The sequence below is a fragment of the Macaca thibetana genome, chromosome 1, assembly GCF_024542745.1.
Source record: "Macaca thibetana thibetana isolate TM-01 chromosome 1, ASM2454274v1, whole genome shotgun sequence".
Taxonomy (NCBI): domain Eukaryota; kingdom Metazoa; phylum Chordata; class Mammalia; order Primates; family Cercopithecidae; genus Macaca; species Macaca thibetana.
Window position 1 is genome coordinate 122,664,181 of NC_065578.1, and position 21,803 is coordinate 122,685,983.

Below are 21,803 nucleotides of genomic sequence, written 5' to 3' on the forward strand. Positions count from 1 at the left end.
TTTTTTGTTGTTGTGTTTTGAGATGCAGTCTCGCTCTGTTTCCCAGGCTAGAGTGCAGTGACACAATCTCGGCTCACTGCAACCTCTGCCTCCTGGGTTCAAGCGATTTTCAGGCCTTAGTCTCCTGAGTAGCTGGGGTTACAGCACATGCTACCATGCCTAGCTAATTTTTGTATTTTTGTAGATATGGGGTTTCACTACACGTTGGCCAGGATGGTCTCGAACTCCTGACCTCAAGTGATTCGCTCACCTCAGCCTCCCAAAGTGCTGGGATTACAGGTGTAAGCCCTGGCGCCCGGCCGGGTTTATGTTTTCATTCAGGCTTAGACACTATACCTTTCCCTTTGTTTTGACACCTTTGTAATCTTCCAGCTGGCCCAGACTTGCAGGTTCTTCTGCTCTGGGCTAGCTCTTTGCTTTGATGGGAGCTGTTGATGCCTGTAGTAAACACATATGTAGGTTTCTGCTGCCAGAGGAGGAACACAAGAGCCAAAACAGCCACTGTGGTTGCCAGTTGTAAAGAGGAAAGGGCTCCCTAGAATTGTCAGACTTGGGAACACCTCAAGACACTAGGCTTCATACTTACTCAAAAAGCTGCAGCTAGGCCAGGCACAGTGGCTCATGCCTGTAATCCCAGCACTTCGGGAGGTTGAGGTGGGCAGATCACTTGTGGTTAGGAGTTTGAGACAAGCCGTGGCCAACATGGTGAAACCCTGTCTCTACTAAAAATACTATAAAATGAACCGGGCATGGTGGTGGGTGCCTGTAATCCAAGGTACTCGGGAGGCTGAGGCAGGAGAATCACTTGAACCTGGAAAGTGGAGGTTGTAGTGAGCCAAGATCACGTCACTGCCCTCCAGCCTGGGCGACAGAGTGAGACTCTGTCTCAAAAAAAAAAAAAAGAAAAAAAGCTGCAGGTGCTAGATGTATGCTGGACTAAGGAAGGCAACTCAGTGTTAGGAGGAGGCAAAAATGAAGACCACGAATGGATCTATAACTACCCTTGTTTGTATATTACCCTCTTTCTGATTTGTCTCACTTTCCACCAAAACCATTTCCTCACCCATCCTAATCCTTTGTAGGGCATCAGGCTTCTCTGACAACTTAGTCATTGCTTTTTGTTCTTTAGTGTGATTCTCAAAAGTAGTTAGACATCTTTCACCCATTCTCAAGTCTTCTGTTCTCAGGGAATAATTGCCTCCCCTTATTTTCAGAGAATATGACCTCCTTTTAAAGGCAAACCTATCGATCTGTGCTTCTGATTACCTTCACCCCTGGAACTTTTGCTGTGTCACATATCCCCTCTTTATCTTGTAACTTCAGTTTGTCCCAACAACATTTATTTGTCCAAGTATCACAAGTATGATCAGACTAGAGTGGTGGCAATGGAATGCTTTGATTACAAATATGATCAGATCCTTCCTCCTTGAAAACATATCTTAAGGCTGATTGTCCTCTTATTTTCTCCATAATTCTCGACAAGGTAGTCTATTTATACTCTTTCTGATTCCTTTCTGCCACTCAGTCCTTAACGTCTTGCAGCCTAGCTTCCACTGCTTTCACTTTGTTGCACCTTCCAAAGTTACTAATGAGCCCACAGAACCAGTATTATAATCTAGCTTCCCCCTAATCAACAGCTATACCCTTTACAAAGGCTATGTACATTATGCTGTCTGTATCATTTGACACTCGATGCTGCCTACTGAAACACTCTGCCCTCAGATCCCATGACAGCACACTATCCTAATCCTCCTCTTACCTATCTGGCAGCAATGTCTAGGTCTCTTAAGGGCCCCACTTCAACCTACTCCAAAGAGTGGGGGTTCCCCTAGGCTCAGGCCTTGGCCCTTTTCTCTGACTACATTCTTTTGTGGCTTTAATTATTGCTTCAACTTAGAAGACTGCTACAGCTTTATCTCTAGTCCCAATCTTTCCCCCGAGATGGCATACTGAGTGTTTAAGTTTCTGTTGGACAGTTTTATTTACATATTGCTGATACTTAAACATTATTGAAACTTTCAGTGTTTTAGAGCCAAGACATGCCTCTTGGCTGGGCACGGTGGCTCACGCCTATAATCCCACCTGAGGCGGGTGGATCTCTGGAGGTCAGGAGTTCAAGACCAGCCTGGTTGACATGGGGAAACCCAGTCTCTACTAAAAATACAAAAATTAACTGGGTGTGGTGGTGCACATCTGTAATCCCAGCTACTCAGGAGGCTGAAGCATGAGAATTGCTTAAACCTGGGAGGCGGAGGTTGCAGTGAGCTGAGATTCACCACTGCATGCCAGCCTGGGTGACAGAGTAAGACTCCCTCTCAAAAAAAAAAAAAAAAAAAAATGCCTCTTGTACATCCAGTTCAACCCAACCTCCTCATTTGATACATAAAGAAACTTAGGGCCAGGCGCGGTGGCTCATGCCTGTAATCCCAGCACTTTGGGAGGCCAAGGCAGGTGGCCCACCTGAGGTCGGGAGTTCGAGACCAGCCTGACCAACATGGAGAAGCCCTGTCTGTACTAAAAATATAAAAAAAAAAAATTAAAAAATTAGCCAGGTGTGGTGGCGCATGTCTGTAATCCCAGCTACTCCGGAGGCTGAGGCAGGAGAATCCCTTGAACCTGGAAGGCAGAGGTTGCGGTGATCCGAGATTAAGCCATTGCACTCCAACCTGGGCAACAAGAGTGAAACTCTGTCTCAAAAAAAAAAAAAAAGAAAAGGGAAAGAAAAGAAAAGAAATGAAACTTAGGAGACTTATCTAGGACAACATGATGTGTGGAACAGAACTTGGTTTCCAGTCTGATGTGTTTTCCAGTAATCACCAATCAAATTATTCTTTCCTGAAAACATGTCCTGCTACCACTTTTTTTTTTTTTTTTTGAGACAGAGTCTCGCCATGTCACCCAGGCTGGAGTATAATGGTGCGATCCCGGCTCACCGCAACCTCTGCCTCCCAAATTCAAATGATTCTGCCTCAGCCTCCTGAGTAACTGGGATCACAGTCACCCACAACCACACCCAGCTATTTTTTGTATTTTTAGTAGAGACAGGGTTTCACCATGTTGGCCAGGCTGGTCTTGAACTCCTGACCTCGTGATCCACCCACCTCAGCCTCCCAATCCCATGCCTGCTGGGATTACAGGCATGAGCCACTGTGCCCGGCCAGCTACCAGTTTTTACAGTCTCCTCTTCTGTTAGTGCTACCTGTGGTATCGCTAGGTACCATAGTTTTTTTTTTTTGTTTTTTCCTCTGGATAACTAGCCTTAAAATTTGGTGCCATCTGGTCACCAAATCCTTTTTATTCTTTATTTGGAATATCTCTTAAAATCCATTTCTTCCTATCCATTCCATTGCCACCAGTCTGCTCTAGACTTCACTGTACTAATAGTCTCTCTTGCTTCTAATCCCTTTTCGCTGATAACCAGGTTAATTTTCCTAGAACAGTGCTTTGCATATCATATCCTATTCAAATTCTTCAATGGCTCTCCAATGCTTTGAGAAGAAAGTCCAAAATCTTTAATCACAGTCTCTATTTTTCCCTGTGCTCCCCTGCATGATCCCTCTGGTGCAGTTTTTTTTTGTTTTTTTTTTTTTTTTTTGACTCCTTAACACTACACCTTTTTGCTCCTAAGCTCTTGTTCAAACCTTTCCTGCTTTGCTTCTGTTATCTAAACCCTGCCCTCTTTCAATGACTAACTCAAGTTCATCCTATCATTCTTTCTGTTAAACATGATCTATACACTCAGTGTTTGGCCCTTTACTCCATTAAATGGAATCATGTACATAAAACACCTAGTGCAGGGTTTGGGACCTGGTGGGGTGGCTCACGCTTGTAATCCTAGCACTTTGGGAGACCAGCCTGGGCAACATAATGAAACTACTAAAAATACAAAAAATTAGTCTCTACTAAAAATACAAAAAATTAGCTGGGCATGGTGGCATGTCCCTGTAATCCAGTTACTTGGGAGGCTGAGGTGGAAGGATCACCTGAGCCCAGGAGGTCCAGGCTGCAGTGAGCTATGATCATGCCACTGCATTCTAGCCTGGGCAATAAGAGTGAGACTCTGCCTCAGAAAAACAAACAAAAACAAAAAACACCCACCTAGTACAGGGTTTAGTATATAGTAGGCTCTCAAAAATGTTACTCTTCAGCTGATCCAATGGTAGTGGTTAACAGAATTTATTAACATCAGTTCCTCTCCCTTCCTTTCTTTCAACGTATCTTTATATATATATATATATATATATATATATTTTTTTTTTTTTTTTTTTTTTTTTTTTTGAGATGGAGTCTCACTCTGTCACCCAGGCTGGAGTGCAGTGCCACCATCTCAGCTCACTGCAACCTCCACCTCCCAGGTTAAAGCAATTGTCTTGCCTTAGCCTCCCAAGTAGCTGAGACTACAGGCGAGCGCCATCACACCCAGCTGATTTTTTGTATTTTTAGTACAGACAGGGTTTCACTGCGTTAGCCAAGATGGTCTCGATCTCCTGACCTCGTGATCCACCCGCCTTGGCCTCCCAAAGTGCTGGGATTACAGGCGTGAGCCACCGCGCCCGGTGTATCTTCATATTTTATTCTATTTGATTCCCACGACAAATTTTGTGAGACTGACAGGGCAAAATTAGTCCCATTTTAGACATGAGGAAATAGAGTGAGTCTGGCAACGGCCAGATAGTAAATATTTTAGGCTTTGTAGGCTTTATGTCTCTATTGCGACTACCCAACTCGGCCATTGTAGCCCAAAGCAGCCATACGTAACACACAGACAAATAAGCATGACTGTAGTTCAACAGTCTTATTTACAAAAACGGGTGGAGCAGGATTTCACCTGTAGACAGTAGTCTCCAGACCCCTGGTTTTAAATGACTTATTCAAGGTCATAGGCCTGATGAGTATTAGAATTGAGATAGAATCCAGATCTCCCAACTTTGAAGCCAGTGCCTTTCACCACATTACGCTGTGGCATATTTTATTTATTATTTGTTTGTTTATTTTTTGAAATGGAGTTTCACTCTTGTTGCCCAGGCTGGAGTGCAATGGTGCGATCTCGGCCCACTGCAACCTCCACCTCCCAGGTTCAAGTGATTCTCCTGCCTCAGCCTCCCAAGTAGCTGGGATTACAGGCATGCAGCACCATGCCTGGCTAATTTTGTATTTTTAGTAGAGACAGGGTTTCACCATGTTGACCAGGCTGGTCTCGAATTCCTGACCTCAGGTGATCCACCTGCCTCAGCCTCCCAAAGTGCTGGGATTACAGGCGTGTGCCACCGTGCCCGGCCCTATTTATTTATTTGTTTGTTTATATTTAATTTTTCGAGACAGGGTCTCACACTATTGCCCAGGCCAGGGTGCAGTGGTGTGATCACAGCTCGCTGCAGCCTTGACCTCCCAGACTCAGGTGATCCTCCCCCTCAGCCTCCCAAGTAGCTGGGATGACAAGTCATGCCACCATACCCAGCTAATTTCTGTATTTTTTGTAAAGATAGGAGTTTTGCTTTGTTGCCCAGGCTGGTCTCGAACTCCTGGGCTCAAGTGATCCACCAGTGTTGGCCTTTCAAAGTGCTGGGATTACAGGCGTGAGCCACCATGCCCAGCCCACATAATTTATTTTGCGTTTATTATATACTACCTCGTTTTAGTATCTTTTATGTCTATATACTATCTCCTAGTGGTCCAGGAGGCACTAGAGTGGTATCAACAGTATCTGACACAGAGTAGTCATTCAGTGAAAGTTTATTGACAAGCATAATAATGTCGCAATCTAGTTCTATTTCGTTACTTTGGACCTGGCTTACTCTGAGGTGGGCTTAAGTGTTTGTGTGCGTTATTAGCATTAACTGAGGAGGATGCACACGCCTGTGCGTGTGTGTGTGTGCGCGCGCGCAGTCTAAGGGAGGTACGTTTCCCACAGCCATTAGATGTTAACTTACGTGCATAACCATAAATGGATATGTATAGGTAGCATACAAGTAAGAGGACGGGTGTCTCCACAGTGGAGAAGAAATTTAAAAGGAGCTTTTTCAGTAGGTCTCACTAGCACAAAAAGGCATAGAAGCTGACATAATTTTGTAGTCTAAACCCTGCAGGTGTTTCCCATATATTTATTGGTTTCACTTTATGTAGTTAAATTAGTGGGAAGATGATATAGGAAACTCACAGTGTGTTTATTTCTTTTCCTTAGCACTTAGGCAGACGACGTGTATGAATCAATCTATTTTTCGTCCGGAGAGATTTCAAAGAGTCTGTCCTTTCCTAAGAAAAGACATGAAGCATCCTCAGGAAGCGCCTACTTCTCTCGTTTTCCATCGAGAAAGAGGAATGGCTCAAATATTTATCAAGGATTTCACAGGATTAAGGCGTATGAAATGGGGCTGACCTTCTCAGAGGCCAAAGGACTTCGACTCCATGAGAGGGCGAGAAACGTGTTTCGGGGGAATTTAAAAAGTCAATTAGTATTTTGCTTTGTCAGGTGTAGAGTCCAGGCCCGGGTAAGAGCGGCAGCCAAGCGAGGCCATAAAGGACGTTGCTATGGTTTCCACGCACGTCGTCTCCCTCAGCCTGTTTCTTTGCGCGGCGCTGGCGATTCCGTAGTTTCCGCTTCCGGTAGTGAGGAGGCCAGGTGAGGAGCTGTGCAGCGTTTGGGTGAAGGAAGGCTGGCTTGGCGAGAGGTCAGGTTTGCGGGCTTTCGCCTGCTTTTCCAAAGACCAACAAAGAGCCCTTTCCTAACTCTCAACCCTACCGCTTTTGGAACTATGCGGTGGTGGGGACCCTGTGGCGCTTCTTTGTCGCTCCTGTCCTTCCCATGCCCGGCTACCATCTCTTTTCTTCTCTATGCGAGGGTTTGAATTGGCAGTGAGAATGAGAGATAACGATTCGCGTCTACTTTCTAGGATGACTTCTGTGTGCTCCATTTCGCGCGTCCCTGAGCATGTTGAATTTCCAAATCCTAAATAAGCCGCGCGGTGTAGTTTGTATTATGTTGCGTTTCTCTTTCAAATTTCCTCACCTTTTCTCCGTCATCCTTTAGGCTCTACAGAGTGAAGGTTTAAATCCAAGGTCATGGCAAAACATCTGAAGTTCATCGCCAGGACTGTGATGGTACAGGAAGGGAACGTGGAAGGTGCATACAGGATCCTAAACAGGTAACTGTTAAGGGACCAGAATCATGCCTAGACTCTCTAGGAAGTGCGGTGGTTATTCTCTTCCTTCCCCTTTCGTTGATTATTCTCAAAGCAGTGCCAGCCCAGGTGTTCACAGTCTCTTAAAACGTCTCAGTCCCTCAGTTTATTATCTTAAAAATGAAGTGCTGGGCCGGGCGCGGTGGCTCACGCCTGTAATCCCAGCACTTTGGGAGGCCGAGGCGGGTCCATCACATGAGGTCAGGAGTTTCAGACCAGCCTGGCCAACATGGTGAAACCCCATCTCTACTAAAAATACAAAAATTAGCCGGGCGTGGTGGCAGGCACCTGTAATCTCAACTACTCGAGAGTCTGAGGCAGGAGAATCCCTTGAACCCGGGAGGCAGAGGTTGCAGTGAGCCGAGATCGAGCCACTGCACTGCAGCCTGGGCAACAGAGTGAGACTCTGTCTCAAAAAAAAAAAAAAAGAAAAGAAAAAAAAGTTGTTCCTCAAACCTAACTGTATGAATCTTATTCAACAAGTAATCACTCCCCTCCACCTCTCCGCTTTTAATTTAATTTAATTTTGTTTTTTTGAGATGGAGCCTCTCTCTCACCCAGGCTGGAGTGCAGTGGCACAATCTCGGCTCACTGCAAGCTCCACCTCCCGGGTTCATGCCATTCTTCTGCCTCTGCCTCCAGAGCAGCTGGGACTACAGGTGCCCGCCACCACACCCGGTTAATTTTTGTATTTTTAGTAGAGACGGGGTTTTACCTTGTTCGCCAGGATGGTCTCGATCTCCTGACCTCAAGTGATCCACCGGCCTCTGCCTCCCAAAGTGCTGGGATTACAGGCTGAGCCACTGTGCCCGGCCCCACTTTTTAAATTGAGACAGGGTCTTGCTGTGTCGCTCAGTAACCCTCCCGCCTCAGTCTCCCGAGTAGCTGGGTCTAGCCGCGCACGCCACCACCACAGTTACTTTTTGTATTTTCTGTACAGAGGGAGTCTCGCCATGTTGCCCGAGCATAATCACTCCTTTTATGAGGAACCTGAATTCTTTCGAAGACTTAAAAAAGGGCCCAAAGGGAAAATCAAGATGTGAAATTGCTAGGAAGCAGGAACATAGTATGATAAATAGAAAGTTGAGAGAGGTATTGGTGTGGGACAAAGCTAAAAGAAATGGTAAATTCAGCTTGGGATCCTAGAGAAGCAGGCCAAAGATGGGAAAGCTGGCTGGGTGGGATGACTCACACCTGTAATCCTAGCATTTTGGGAGGCCCAGTAAGGGAGGATTTCTTTTTGCCAAGAGTTCAAGACCAATCTGGTAAACATAGCAAGAGCCCATTTCTTTTTTTTTTTTTTTTTTGAGACGGAGTCTCACGCTGTTGCCCAGGCTGGAGTGCAGTGGCGTGATCTCGGCTCACTGCAAGCTCCGCCTCCTGGGTTCACGCCATTCTCCTGCCTCAGCCTCCTGAGTAGCTAGGACTACAGGCGCCCGCCACCGCGCCCGGCTAATTTTTTGTATTTTTAGTAGAGACGGGGTTTCACTGTGGTCTCGATCTCCTGACCTTGTGATCCGCCCGCCTCGGCCTCCCAAAGTGCTGGGATTACAGGCTTGAGCCACCGCGCCCGGCCGCAAGAGCCCATTTCTAAAAATATTAAGAAGAAAGGGAAAAAAAAGAAAGATAGGAAAACTTACAAGTTTTGAGGAAAGATACAGCATAAGGAAAAATACATAAATGGAAACGAACTAGCTGGGGTGGAGGAGCTTTATAGCTTTATTGAAAATTTTTGAATGCCAGGCTAAAAGATGTAGAAGAGCCCTAATAATACTTTTTTTTTGCTCTGTTGCCAGGCTGGAGCACAGTGGCGCAGTCTTGACTCACTGCAACCTCTGCCTCCTGGGTTCAAGTGACTCTCCTGCCTCAGCCTCCCGAATAGCTGGGACTACACGTGTCCGCCACCATGCCTAGCTGATTTTTGTATTTTTAGTAGTGACGGGGTTTCACCATGTTGTCCAGGATGGTCTCAATCTCCTGGCCTTGTGATCTACCCGCCTCAGCCTTCCAAGATGCTGGGATTACAGGCATGAGCCGCTGCACCCGGCCCAGCCCTAGTAATACTTTACCACTGATTTCTCAAGCAAAAAGTTCTTAGCCTTCCCTTCTCACCAGTTGTGTGGATTTTGACTTTCTGGTATGACTCACTCATTTTCTTTCCCCAGTGTGAAGTAACTTTTGGAGAAACAAACGCTTGTTGAGTTGAATTATCAAATAATTGTAAGGAAGGGGCTCCTGTAGTCCCAGCTGCTCCAGAGGCTGAGGCAGGAGGATTGCTTGAACCCAGGAGTCCAAGACTGTAGTGTGAGTGCACTCTTGTACCTGTGAATAACCACTCCACTGTAACCTAGGAAGCATAGTGAGACCACGTCTCTTAAAAAAAATGTAGGAAAGATATTGCCTTAAGGCCTTTAATGTGGTAGCTTTATTTCACAAGTAAGGGAAGACTTGGAAGATCAGATTATCTTTATTGGGTTATGCAATTACTGAATGGTGGAGAGGATCCTAAAGCACATCTTTTGAATGCAATGTTCTTTAATAATAGATTATTTACTAGTCTTACTAGAAATGGAGAGACGGTAGTTCATTTTCCAATTTAGAATCCTTATCATTTCAGTAGGTGTAGCTTTAAAAAAAAAACCCAGAATCCTCATCTGATTGGGTTTAAATATCGGTAGGGTTCTTGAGGACTGAGAGGGCAAAGGAAAGGGAACCTAGTTCTTAGCAAAGCAGAGAGTTCTAGGTGTAGAAGGTCGGATGGCAGAAGACCACAGTTAGTGAGGAAAAAAATGCTGTCAGAAGCTGTGTAAATGAGAAGCAGTTCCAGGCTCAGAATGGTTTATATGTCTTTTAAAAGGATCTTGTCTTAGGGTCAGGCGTGGTGGCTTATGCCTGTAATCCCAGCACTTAGGGAGGCTGAGGCGAGTGGATCACCTGAGGTCAGGAGTTCAATACCAGCCTGGCCAACAGGGTGAAACCCTGTCTCTACTAAATATATAAAATTAGCCGGATGTGGTGGCAGGTACCTGTAATCTCAGCTACTTGGGAGGCTGAGGCAGGAGAATCACTTGAACCTGGGAAGCGGAGGCTGCAGTGAGCCACAATCATGCCACTGCATTCCAGTCTAGGCCACAGAGTAAGACTAAAAAAAAAAATAAAAAATCTGGGGTCAGCCGCATCACCTCATTCTATGTGCATAACAATCATATCCTTGGCCTGAAGCTGTTCCCTCTACATTGTCACTTACGCTGTAAGTGAAGATAAGTACCAGGTTGTAAGGTATCCTGTTTCATTTTTCTCTCTTTCTCCTCATTCCCAACTCTCCTATTTCAGACCTTCTGGTGGCATGTCTGAGAAGTATATTATTTCTGATGACCTTTCTCTGCCCCTATCTTGCTATCTTGGAAGTAACAATATGAACGACTTTTTTTTTTTTTTTTGGAGAGTTTCGCTCTTGTTGCCCAGACTGGAGTGCAATGGCGCCATCTCGGCTCACCACAACCTCTGCCTCCTAGGTTCAAACGATTCTCATGCCTCAGCCTTCTGAGTAGCTGGGATTACAGGCATGCGCCACCACACCTGGCTAATTTTCTGTTTTCACTAGAGATGGGGTTTATCCGTGTTGGTCAGGCTGGTCTCAAACTCCTGATCTCATGTGATCCACCCGCCTTGGCCTCCCAAAGTGCTGGGATTACAGGCTTGAGCCACTGCACCCAGCCTAAAATGAACGTCTTTATAGGTAACATCCAGACCCTGTAGTGAGTTAGCTAGTGAGATGAATGTTGAATTTAGGAAAAGGCATGTGTTATGTATAACTTCACTCTTTTTTTCTGACTTCTCCCTGTAAATCTTTTTCTGTATGATTTATTTTGGTAGATTTAGATGGGTCTTCTGGCCATGGTTGTTGAGATGTTTATATTATTGAAAGATCAAAGGATAGCTGATACTTAATGGTAAACAAATTTCCAAAAGGCTCTGTTTTAGTTCCCTTATTCCTAAAGTGTAGCTAACACAAAAACAAGAATTTTGTTTTTAGAAAATTAGCTACTTTGACAAAGAACAACAAAATGTGTGGTATAGTATTATTTACTGAACCACTTCTTTTATTTATTTATTTATTTGAGATGGAGTCTCCCTCTGTCGCCCAGGCTGGAGTGCAGTGGTGTAGTCTCAGCTCACTGTGACCTCTGCCTCCCAGGTTCAAGCGATTCTCCTGCCTCAGCCTTCCGACTAGCTGGGACTACAGGCGCATGCCACCACCCCAGCTAATTTTTTGTATTTTTAGTAGAGACGGGGTTTCACCGTGTTAGCCAGAATGGTCTCGATCTCCTGACCTCGTGATCTGCCCGCCTCGGCCTCCCAAAGTGCTGGGATTACAGGCGTGAGCCACCATGTCCAGCTGAACCACTTCTTACAGTTGTATCAAGAGAGTAGTGGCTAGGTGCAGTGCCTCACTCAAGTATTCTCAGCACTTTGGGAGGCAGAGGAAGCTGGATCTCTTGAGGCCAGGAGTTCAAGACTAGCCTGGCCAACATGGCAAAACCCGGTCTTTACTAAAAATACAAAAATTAGCTGTGCATGGTGGCACAGGTCTGTAATCCCAGCCACTCGGGAGGCTGAGGCAGAAGAACTGCTTGAACCTGGGAGACAGAGACTGCAGTGATGCCCCATATCATATATGGAATGCATCCCCATTTACACTTACAATTTGAAACAAAGAATCTGAGAAACAAAATATTTCTCATCTCCTTCCTGATTATTTCTTCATTGATACCAGGTTTGCAGAAAACATAAGGCCAGCTCTTATCTTTTGAGAGAAGACTCTCTTCTTACTTCTTTGTCTAAGGTTGTCTATACCCCTTTATATATGCCTCTTTTAAAAATCCTTTCAGCCACTATATTTTTAATTTAATCAACACTCAGTTTTTGCTTTTCCTGGTTTTTTTCTGTTTTTTGTTTGTTTGAGACGAAGTCTCGCTCTTGTCCCCCAGGCTGGAGTGCAATAGCGTGATCTAAGCTCACTGCAACCTCCGCCTCCTGGGTTCAAGTGATTCTCCTGCCTCAGCCCCTCAAGTAGCTGGGATTACAGGCGCCTGCCACCACGCCTGGCTAGTTTTGGTATTTTTAGTAGAGACAGGGTTTCACCATGTTGGCCAGGCTGGTCTCGAACTCCTGACGACCACAGGTGATCCACCCATCTCGGCCTCCCAAAATGCTGGAATTACAGGCGTGAGCCACAACACCCAGCGCACATACTACTTTTATGGTTCTCTTTTTATTGATGACTGGCATTTTGCACATACCTATTTCCTGGGTGGAAGTGTTAATATTAGACAGCAGGAGAGTGGTCAGTGTGACACCCTGTGGTTTCAACCCTGGCTGCCTATTAGGATCACCTGGGGAACTGTCAGGAAAACAAAACTAATATCAGGGCCCAATCTGAGATGAATTAGAATCTCCAGGGGTTGGCACCTGGCTGGCAGCATTTTAAAAAACATACCATGAGATTTCACCAGGATTGAAAATTATTATAATAGACTTGTAGCCTCCTGGCCGGGCACCGTGACTCATGCCTGTAATCCCAGCACTTTGGGAGGCTGAGACAAGTGGATCATTTGAGGTTAGGAGTTTGAGACCAGCCTGGCCAACATAGTGAAACCCCGTCTCTACTAAAAATATAAAAATTAGCCGGGTATGGTGGTGCATGCCTGTAATCCCAGCTATTCAGGAGGCTGAGGCAGGAGAATTGCTTAAACCCAGGAGGGGAGGTTGCAGTGAGCTGAGATCGCACCATTGCACTCCAGCCTGGGTGACAGAGTGAAACCCTGTCTCAAAAAAACAAAAGACTTGTAGCCTCCTTAAGGACAGAAACTTATGCTTTTTCATTTGTATATCTCTTGGATTTACCAAAGTGTCTGGCACATCCAAAGCTCTCATTAAATGTCTTCTTAATGAACACAAATATTCCTTTATCTTTTTTGTCACTTCCTTATTTAATGTTTGTCAAACTTTTCCACTGAAGTGTCGTTAACAGCACAGGAGTGTGAATGAACTATAGGGGTTCTGCTACTATAAGCAAACATGGAATTTCTTTGAAGTTTCCCTAAATTAAAATTTAAGGTGAACTTCGTATTCACTGCCATTGCATCTGTTTTACGGGTAACACCCCCGCTCCCTTGAGTTAAAATTGGTGCTCCAGGCAGATGCATCAAATTTGTCCAGAAACTCTTGTATCCCTTGGCATTCTGTTAAGTACCCTAGTTAAGAAGCACAGTATTACCTTTTCTTCAGGGATTAAAACACCAAAGTAGGAGTAGAATTTGAAATAAAGCAATTTACATTGCTTAAAAAGAAAAGGGGTTGGCACCTGGCTGGCAGCATTTTAAAAACCATACCAGTCTTAGAATAATTTCCTTTTTTCTGTTTTCTTTTTTTTTTTTTTTTTTGAGACAAAGTCTCACTCTGTTGCCCAGACTGCATGGTCTTTGCTCATGGCAACCTCTGTCTCCCAGGTTCAAGTGATTCTCCTGCCTCAGCTTCCCTAGTAGCTGGGATTACAGGCATCTACCACTATGTCTGGCTAATTTTTTGTAGTAGAGATGGGGTTTTACCATGTTGGCCAGGCTGGTCTTGAACTCTGACCTTGTGATTGGCCCGCCTGGCCTCCCAAAGTGCTGGGATTACAGGCGTGAGCCACCGCGCCCGGCCTCTTAGAATAATTTTCTAGGTAAGGACTTTTAAACTTGTGTATGTGAGCAGACTGATTTTGGAGTGATGCAATCTTCTGTTTTCCTGCTGCCTGTTAATCACATTTGCTGACTGATGCACTTTTCTGTTTCTTCCTTTTCTCTGCTTTTCCCAAATGTCCTGTCTCTAGCCACTTTTTCTGTATTATCTCTCTCACACTCCAACTGTCTTCTGATCTCTTTCAGCTCTCATAGCTGGTAGTTTAAAAATAATTTGCTCGTTCTGTAATTGCTCTCCTAATTACAATAGGTAGGAGAGCAAATGAGTCTAGAGGAAGGTGATTAAAGCTTTACCATGTTTGAAGTACAGAGAGAGTCTTACAAAGAAAACAGCCTATGTGTCTGCCCAGTGAGGCCACCACAAAATGCCTGTTATATAACTGGGGCCCTCATTGGTGCCCGGGGATGAGGAGGTGGAAAGTGGGGGTTGCTAGGAAGCCCTGCATGATTGACTGGGCCCTAAGCAAAGAAAGGCGAGTACACTGGAAGCATGCCCTGTTGACTCCTTTTACGCCTAGTGGGCTACCTTGTAGGTCCATTGAGTCCTTCTGCATACACGTCTGTCCTGACGTAGACTGGCTACACTGACGTGTGAGTCTGCCACCCGCAACTCCCCCCCACTCCAGGCAGCTTGGCTTCTTTTACATAATCATTTGAATTTCACTAAAGCTGGCATCTGGTTTCTCCTTCAGTATTAGGTTGCCAGGCACCCGAACTCCAGGCTGATCTGTTTACTCTAAAGCTCTTGATATGCTAGTCCTTGAACTACTTTTGGAAGCAGAAGCATCATTAGTAACACCCTCTCTATTCTTGTGTTTTACAAAACTCTTCTTACATCCTTTTCTATTAGAGGTAAACTTGAGTAGATACCTCTACTGTAGGAACTCTGGATCATTTGAAGATAATCTGTGCCTTTTTTAGGATGACTAGAACGTGCCAGGTAAGGGAGGGAATCCTCACCTGGCATCTTGGAATTTATTTGGTCTGTGTTTGGGAAGTAAGTAGTACATCCAGGGAATGCCATTTACCAACCCCCATCATTATATTCTTTCTTTTCCCTTCACCATTCTTATGTTCTTTTAGTATTCTTTTTCCTTGTCTTGCCCTTTTGCCTGACAGTACAGGCATTTCCTTGGTAAGATGATCACCTCTGTTTTAGAAGCCTTTTGGAACTCCAGTAGGGTTCCTGAGTCATACTCAACCCCTTCCTCCTCTTGCAGTGTTGTTGCATCCTACTTTTAAACTGTCTGTCATTAATAGATTCCTCTTCCTAGGTCATATTTATTCAGGGTCTCTGTCCTTTTTATATTCTCTCAAATCCAGTCTCCTTGTACTTTTTATATTATATATCCAATCTTTTTCTTTCAGGGGCTTTTTTCTATATTTTCTCCAGTATACTACTTTCTAGTCCAAAAAGCAACCTTCATTAGACAGTATTAAACACAAGTCTCAGCAGAAATAAATGTTTACATGCTTAGATCATATTTTTCTTCCAGTGTCCTGTATCGGCTTCCATTTCTTCTTTATTCTGATTGAAGAGTCTAGCCCAGCTCTTCACTCCCTCTTTTACCCATGGATACTGCAACAATTTGTCTTCTGAAATTGGTGGTTTTGTTTGAGAAGCAGAATACTGTTGTAGAGCACTTTACTACTGAATTCTGCTTATAGTTCCATTTTGTGATCTTGGGCAGGTCAGCCTCTCTGAACTTCAGTTTCCTAATCTATAAAAGAGGACATTATTTGCCTAAACAATTTCATAGGAGTGTAGTTACAGATTTGATCTCTAACCTTAGAAGGGACACAACCCAATGAGGGGTTCAATGTAATACTGTTTGACCAGTGCTATAAAAGAGACATTAGCCGAGCGTGGTGGTTCACACCTGTAATCCCAGCACTTTGGGAGGCCGAGGCGGGTGGATCACCTGAGGTCAGGAGTTCGAGACCAGCCTGGCCAACATGGTGAAACCCTGTCTCTACTAAAAATACGAAAATTATCCAGGTGTGGTGGTACGCCCCTGTAATCCCAGCTACTTAGGAGGCTGAGGCAGGAGAATTGCTTGAACCTGAGAGGCGGAGGCTGCAGGGAGCCAAGATGGTGATGCTGCACTCCAGCCTGGGCAACAGAGTGAGGCCCTGCCTAAAAAATAAAAAAGAGAGAGACATTAACAGTGTGCCATGGTGTTGGTTGTCCCTGGACCATCAGCAGCAATATCAGGTGGGAATTGTTAGAAATGCAAATTCTTGGCCCCCTACTCTAGGCATACAGAATCAGAAACTGGCACAGCAGTCTGTGGTGGTCTTTGAAATAGGGTTTCACAGCCGAGCACGGTGGCTCATGCCTGTAATCCCGGCACTTTGGGAGGCCCAGGCAGGCAGATCATGAGGTCAGAAGTTCAAGACCAGCCTGACCAATATGATGAAACTCCGTCTCTACTAAAAATACAAAAATTAGCTGGGCGTTGTGGTACGTGGCTGTAGTCCCAGCTACTCGGGAGCCTGAGGCAAGAGAATCACTTGAACCCGGGAGGCAGAGGTTGCAGTGAGCCGAGATTGTGCCACTGCACTCCAGCCTGGGCAACAGAGCGAGAGTCTGTCTCAAAAAAAAAAAAAACAACAACAACAAAAAGCCGGTTGCAGTGGCTCACGCCTGTAATCCCAGCACTTTGGGAGGCTGAGGCAGGTGGATCACCTGAGGTCAGGAGTTCGAGACCAGCCTGGCCAACATGGCGAAACCTTGTATCTACTAAAAATAACAAAAATTAGCTGGGCCTGATGGCGGGTGCCTGTAATTCCTACTTGGGAGACTGAGACAGGAGAATTGCTTGAACCCAGGAGGCAGAGGTTGCACTGAGCCAAGATTGCACCATTGCACTCCCGCCTGGGCAACGAGAGCGAAACTCCGTCTCAAAAGAAAGAAATAGGGTCTTGCTTGCCCAGGCTGGAGTGCAGTACCACGATCATGACTCACTGCAGTCTCAGTCTCCCAGGTTAAAGCAATTCTCCCATTCTCCCACCTCAGCCTCTCAAGTAGCTGGGAGTGCAGGTGTGTGTGCCACCATGTCTGGCTAATTTTTAATTTTTTGTAGAGATGGGGGTCTCACTATGTTGCTCAGGCTAGTGTCAAACTCCTGGGCTCAAGCGATCCTGCCAGCTTGGCCTCCCAAAGTCCTGGGATACAGGTGTGAGCCACCATGGCCAGCCAGCAATCCCTGTTTTAACAAGCTTTCCAGATGACTACTGCATGCTAAAGTTTGATTTCACCTGAACTAGTTTACAGATGTGATAACAATTGATTTGGGCCTTTGAGGAACAAGTAGGATTTCATGAGGAAGAAAAAGAATGATATTTCAAGTAGAGGGAATATCATGAGCAAATAAAAAACAAGTATGTAGGATGCCTGTAGAACTGCATATACTTAAGTGTGACTAGAGCATTGGCATTATAGGGCAGGTGTTTTGTTTTTGCTTTTTGACACGGAGTCTCCATCTTTTGCCCAGTCTGGAGTGCAGTGCCTTGATCTCGACTCACTGCAACCTCCACCTCCCAGGTTCAAGCTATTTTCCTGCCTCTGCCTCCCAAGTAGCTGGGATTACAGATGGGCACCACCATGCCCAGCTAATTTTTGTATTTTTAGTAGAGACGGGGTTTCACCACGTTGGCCGGGCTTGTCTCGAACTCCTGACCTCAAGTGATCAGTAGGGCAGGTTATTAAAGATAAAGATATATATATAGGGTGCAATTGTTCAGGCTTTGAGCTTAGACTAGTAGTTCCAAAATCTGTCTGTACGTTGGAGTCACCTGGGAAACTTAAAAACCTGCTCATGTCCCTTTCCCTCTCCTTTGTGATTTAATTAGACTGAGGTGTGGCCCAGGGTTTGGAATGTTTAAAAGATCCCTGGGCAGGCCGGGCGCGGTGGCTCAAGCCTGTAATCCCAGCACTTTGGGAGGCCGAGACGGGCGGATCACGAGGTCGGGAGATCAAGACCATCCTGGTTAACACGGTGAAACCCCGTCTCTACTAAAAAATACAAAAAACTAGCCGGGCGAGGTGGCGGGCGCCTGTAGTCCCAGCTACTCGGGAGGCTGAGGCAGGAGAATGGCGTAAACCCGGGAGGCGGAGCTTGCAGTGAGCTGAGATCCGGCCACTGCACTCCAGCCTGGGTGACAGAGCGAGACTCCGTCTCAAAAAAAAAAAAAAAAAAGATCCCTGGGCAGTTCTAATGTGCAGATGATTCTGGGAACTTTAGTGGCTTAGGTCATTCTGTACATTAGGAAAGATTTTTTAGCACCAGAGTGGCATGATCTGATTTGTTTTAGGACAATAATTGGTATAGGAAAAGAGTGGAAATAGGGCAACCTACGTATTCACACTTCAGATAAGTTGTTCTTTAGGATTCCTTCACAACCACTTTCTTGTTCTCATGTTCAGGTTTAATGCCTCTTGTGAGTTTTTGTTTTGTTTTTCCTTGAGACAGAGTCTCCGTTGCCTCGGCTGGAGTGCAGTGGCACCATCTCTGCTCACTACAGCTTCCACCCCGAGTTCAAGGGATTCTCCTGCCTCAGCCTCCTGAGTACAAGCGCCCATCACTATGCCCAGCTAATTTTTGTATTTTTAGTAGAGGCGGGGTTTCACCATGTTGGACAGGCTGGTCTTGAACTCCTGACCTCAAGTGATCTTTTTGAGATGGAATTTCGCTCTTGTTGCCCAGGCTGGAGTGCAATGGCGCGACCTTGGCTCACCGCAACCTCCGTCCCCAGGGTTCAAGCAATTCTCCTGCCTCAGCCTCCCAAGTAGCTGGGATTACAGGCATATACCACCATGCCCAGCTAATTTTGTATTTTTAGTAGAGACGGGGTTTCTCCATGTTGGTCAGGCTGCTCTCAAACTCCTGACTTCAGGTGATCCGCCCACCTCAGCCTCCCAAAGTGCTGGAATTACAGGTGTGAGCCACCGCGCCTGGCGGGATGGAACTTTAAGTAAGAGAATCACCTTAAGAATCACCCCTAGTGATTTTGTTCTTGTTGAAAATGACTCTCCCCAATTGAAGTCTCTTAAATGCCCATTAGTTGAGAATCATTGCTCTAGGGAGACATGTTCTTAAGGGACTGTATCATATCCCTCAGGTGTGTTGTGGTAAAATAGGTATGAGAACATAACTTTGACTATAAACTCTACAAGAGCAAGGACCATGTAATTAATTGCTTTTTTATTTCCCCACATTTTTTTTTTTTTTTTTTTTTTTTTTTTGAGACAGAGTCTCACTCTGTTGCCCAGACTGGAGTACAGTGGCGCAATCTTGGCTCATTGCAACTTCTGCCTCCTGGGTTCAAGCATTTCTCCTGCCTCAGCCTCCTGAGTAGCTGAGAGGGACTATAGGCGCACGCCATCATGTACAGCTAATTTTTGTATTTTTAGTAGAGACAGGGTTTCACCATATTGGTCAGGCTGGTTTCGAACTCCTGACCTCAAGTGATCGACCCGCCTTGGCCTCCCAAAGTGCTAGGATTACAGGCATGAGCCACTGTGCCCAGCCTTTTTTTTTTTTTTTTTTTTTTTTTTTGAGTCAAGGTCTCACTCTGTTGCCCAGGCTAGAATGCAGTGGTAGGATCTCAGCTCACTGCAGCCTCGAACTCCCAGGTTCAATTGATCCTCCCACCTTAACCTCCTGAGTAGAGGGGACTACAGGCGTCTACCACCATGCCTGGCTAATGTTTGTATTATTTGCAGAGACGGGGTTTTGCCTTGTTGCCCATGCTGAAATTTTTTTTTTTCTTTTTTGAGACAGGGTCTTACTCTGTCACCCAGGCTGGAGTACAGTGGTGCAAACATGGCACACTGCAGCTTCCGTCTCCCCTGGGCTCAAGTGATGCCCCCACCTCAGCCTCCTAAGCTGCTAGCACTACAGACACATGCCATGTTGCCTAGGCTGGTCTCAAACTCCTGGGCTCAAACAATCTGCTCACCTTGGCCTCCCAAAGTGGTGGGATTACAGGCATGAGCCACTGTACCTGGCCCACAGATTCTTATTGAGGCTTCTGTAAGTAGGCAGTTAATGCTCTATTGTCACCATTTCCCACTGTAATTTTTATAAATACCAGTTGTTTGGCCAATCGACTTCTGACTATTTGCTAAACTGGGGAAGAGTAATGATGATCCCAAATGTCTAACCTCATTGCTTGCCTTTATACAGAATCCTCACTATGGATGGGCTCATTGAGGACATTAAACGTCGGCGGTATTATGAGAAGCCATGCCGCCGGCGACAGAGGGAAAGCTATGAAAGGTGCCAGCGGATCTACAACATGGAAATGGCTCGCAAGATCAACTTCTTGATGCGAAAGAATCGGGCAGATCCGTGGCAGGGCTGCTGAGGCCTGTGGATGGGACACCCAGTGCGAAACCCTCATCCAGTTTTGTCTCCATCTCTTTTCTTTGTACAATCCCATTTCCTAAACTCAAATCACATGTCTGCAAAAAGGCCTCCAAATATAGAAACAATTCCATTAGTCAGCAGTGGACCCTGTCTTTTATTAAGTGAAAGAAAAAACTGAGTCTGAAAGTAGTCTAGGAGTAGAATGGTGTTTGCTGGAGCTGGAGGAGGGGGCAATGAGGAATTATTGTTTAATGGGCACAGAGTTTCAGTTTGAGCAGATGAAAAACTTCAGGAGATGATGGCCAGGCACGGTGGCTCATACCTGTTATCCCAACACTTTGGGAGGCTGAGGCGGCTGGATCACTTGAGGCCAGGAGTTTGAGACCAGCCTGGCCAATGTGGTGAAACCCCATCTCTACTAAAAATACAAAAAAAAAATTGGCTGGGTGTGGTGGTACATGCCTGTAGTCCGAGACACTTGGGAGGCTGAGGCAGGAGAATTGCTTGAACTGGGGAGGTGGAGGTTGCAGTGAGCCAAGATCATGCCACTGCACTTCAACCTGGGTGACAGAGTGAGACTCCATCTCAAAAAAAAAAAAAACAAAAAACGGAAAGGGATGATGGATGGTGATGGTGGTTGCTCAAAAGGATGAATGTACTTAATGCCACTGAACTATACCCTTAAATGTTTTAAGATGGTAAATTTTTTTTTTTTTTTTTTGAGACGGAGTCTGGCTCTGTCCCCCTGGCTGGAGGGCAGTGGCGCGATCTCGGCTCACTGCAAGCTCCGCCTCCCAGGTTCCCGCCATTCTCCTGCCTCAGCCTCCCCAGTAGCTGGGACTGCAGGCACCCGTAACCGCGCCCGGCTAATTTTTTGCATTTTTAGTAGAGACGGGGTTTCACCGTGGTCTCGATCTCCTGACCTTGTGATCCGCCCGCCTCGGCCTCCCAAAGTGCTGGGATTACAGGCGTGAGCCACCGCACCCGGCCTAAGATGGTAAACTTTATGTTGTACTACAATAAAAACTTTTTTGGAAGTCTAGGAGAAGTAAGGAATTGTTTTTTCTTTTTTTTCTTTTTGTTTTTTTAAGATGAAGTCTCACTCTTGTCCCCCAGGCTGGAGTGCAGTGGTGCAGTCTCGGCTCACTGCAACCTCCGCCTCCTGGGTTCAAGTGATTCTCCTGCCTCAGCCTCCCGAGTTGCTGGGACTACAGGCACGTGCCACCACACCTGGCTAATTTTTGTATTTTTAGTAGAGACGGGGTTTCACCATGTTGTCCAGGCTTGTCTCGAACTCCTGACCTCAAGTGATCCACCCACCTCGGCCTCCCAAAGTGTTGGGATTACAGGCATGAGCCACCGCACCTGGCCGGAAATTTTTTTTAATATATTGAAATATGTCTACCATTTCCTACCCAATTTTTTTGAATCCCCAAGCAAAATCTTACTGAGAAAGCATCTATTACTTTTTATTAAACTGTTCCCTGTTAGATAGAGAGGAGAGG

General features: G+C 45.6%; 1 protein-coding gene across 2 annotated transcripts; it reads left to right on the forward strand.

The window, feature by feature from the left end:
- The first annotated feature begins 6,592 nt into the window (after nt 1–6,592).
- Nucleotides 6,593–20,402, forward strand: MRPS21 (mitochondrial ribosomal protein S21). 2 transcript variants are annotated; one of them, XM_050751946.1, is made up of 3 exons: nt 6,593–6,668; nt 7,028–7,142; nt 20,116–20,402. In XM_050751946.1, exons 2-3 carry the CDS (start codon nt 7,060–7,062, stop codon nt 20,294–20,296), a joined length of 264 nt encoding a protein of 87 aa, XP_050607903.1. In that variant the 5' UTR covers nt 6,593–6,668; nt 7,028–7,059; the 3' UTR covers nt 20,297–20,402. The 2 variants fall into 2 exon arrangements, with proteins under 2 accessions (XP_050607903.1, XP_050607913.1); XM_050751956.1 differs by having other exon boundaries at nt 6,594–6,619.
- Nucleotides 20,403–21,803: the final 1,401 nt, after the last annotated feature.

Bases quoted from the DNA above. Each gene is read 5' to 3' on its own strand.
- MRPS21 (XM_050751946.1), top strand. From the start codon at position 7,060: ATGGCAAAACATCTGAAGTTCATCGCCAGGACTGTGATGGTACAGGAA. The intron at 7,143-20,115 runs GTAACTGTTAAG...GCCTTTATACAG, and splicing joins GCATACAGGATCCTAAACAG to AATCCTCACTATGGATGGGC.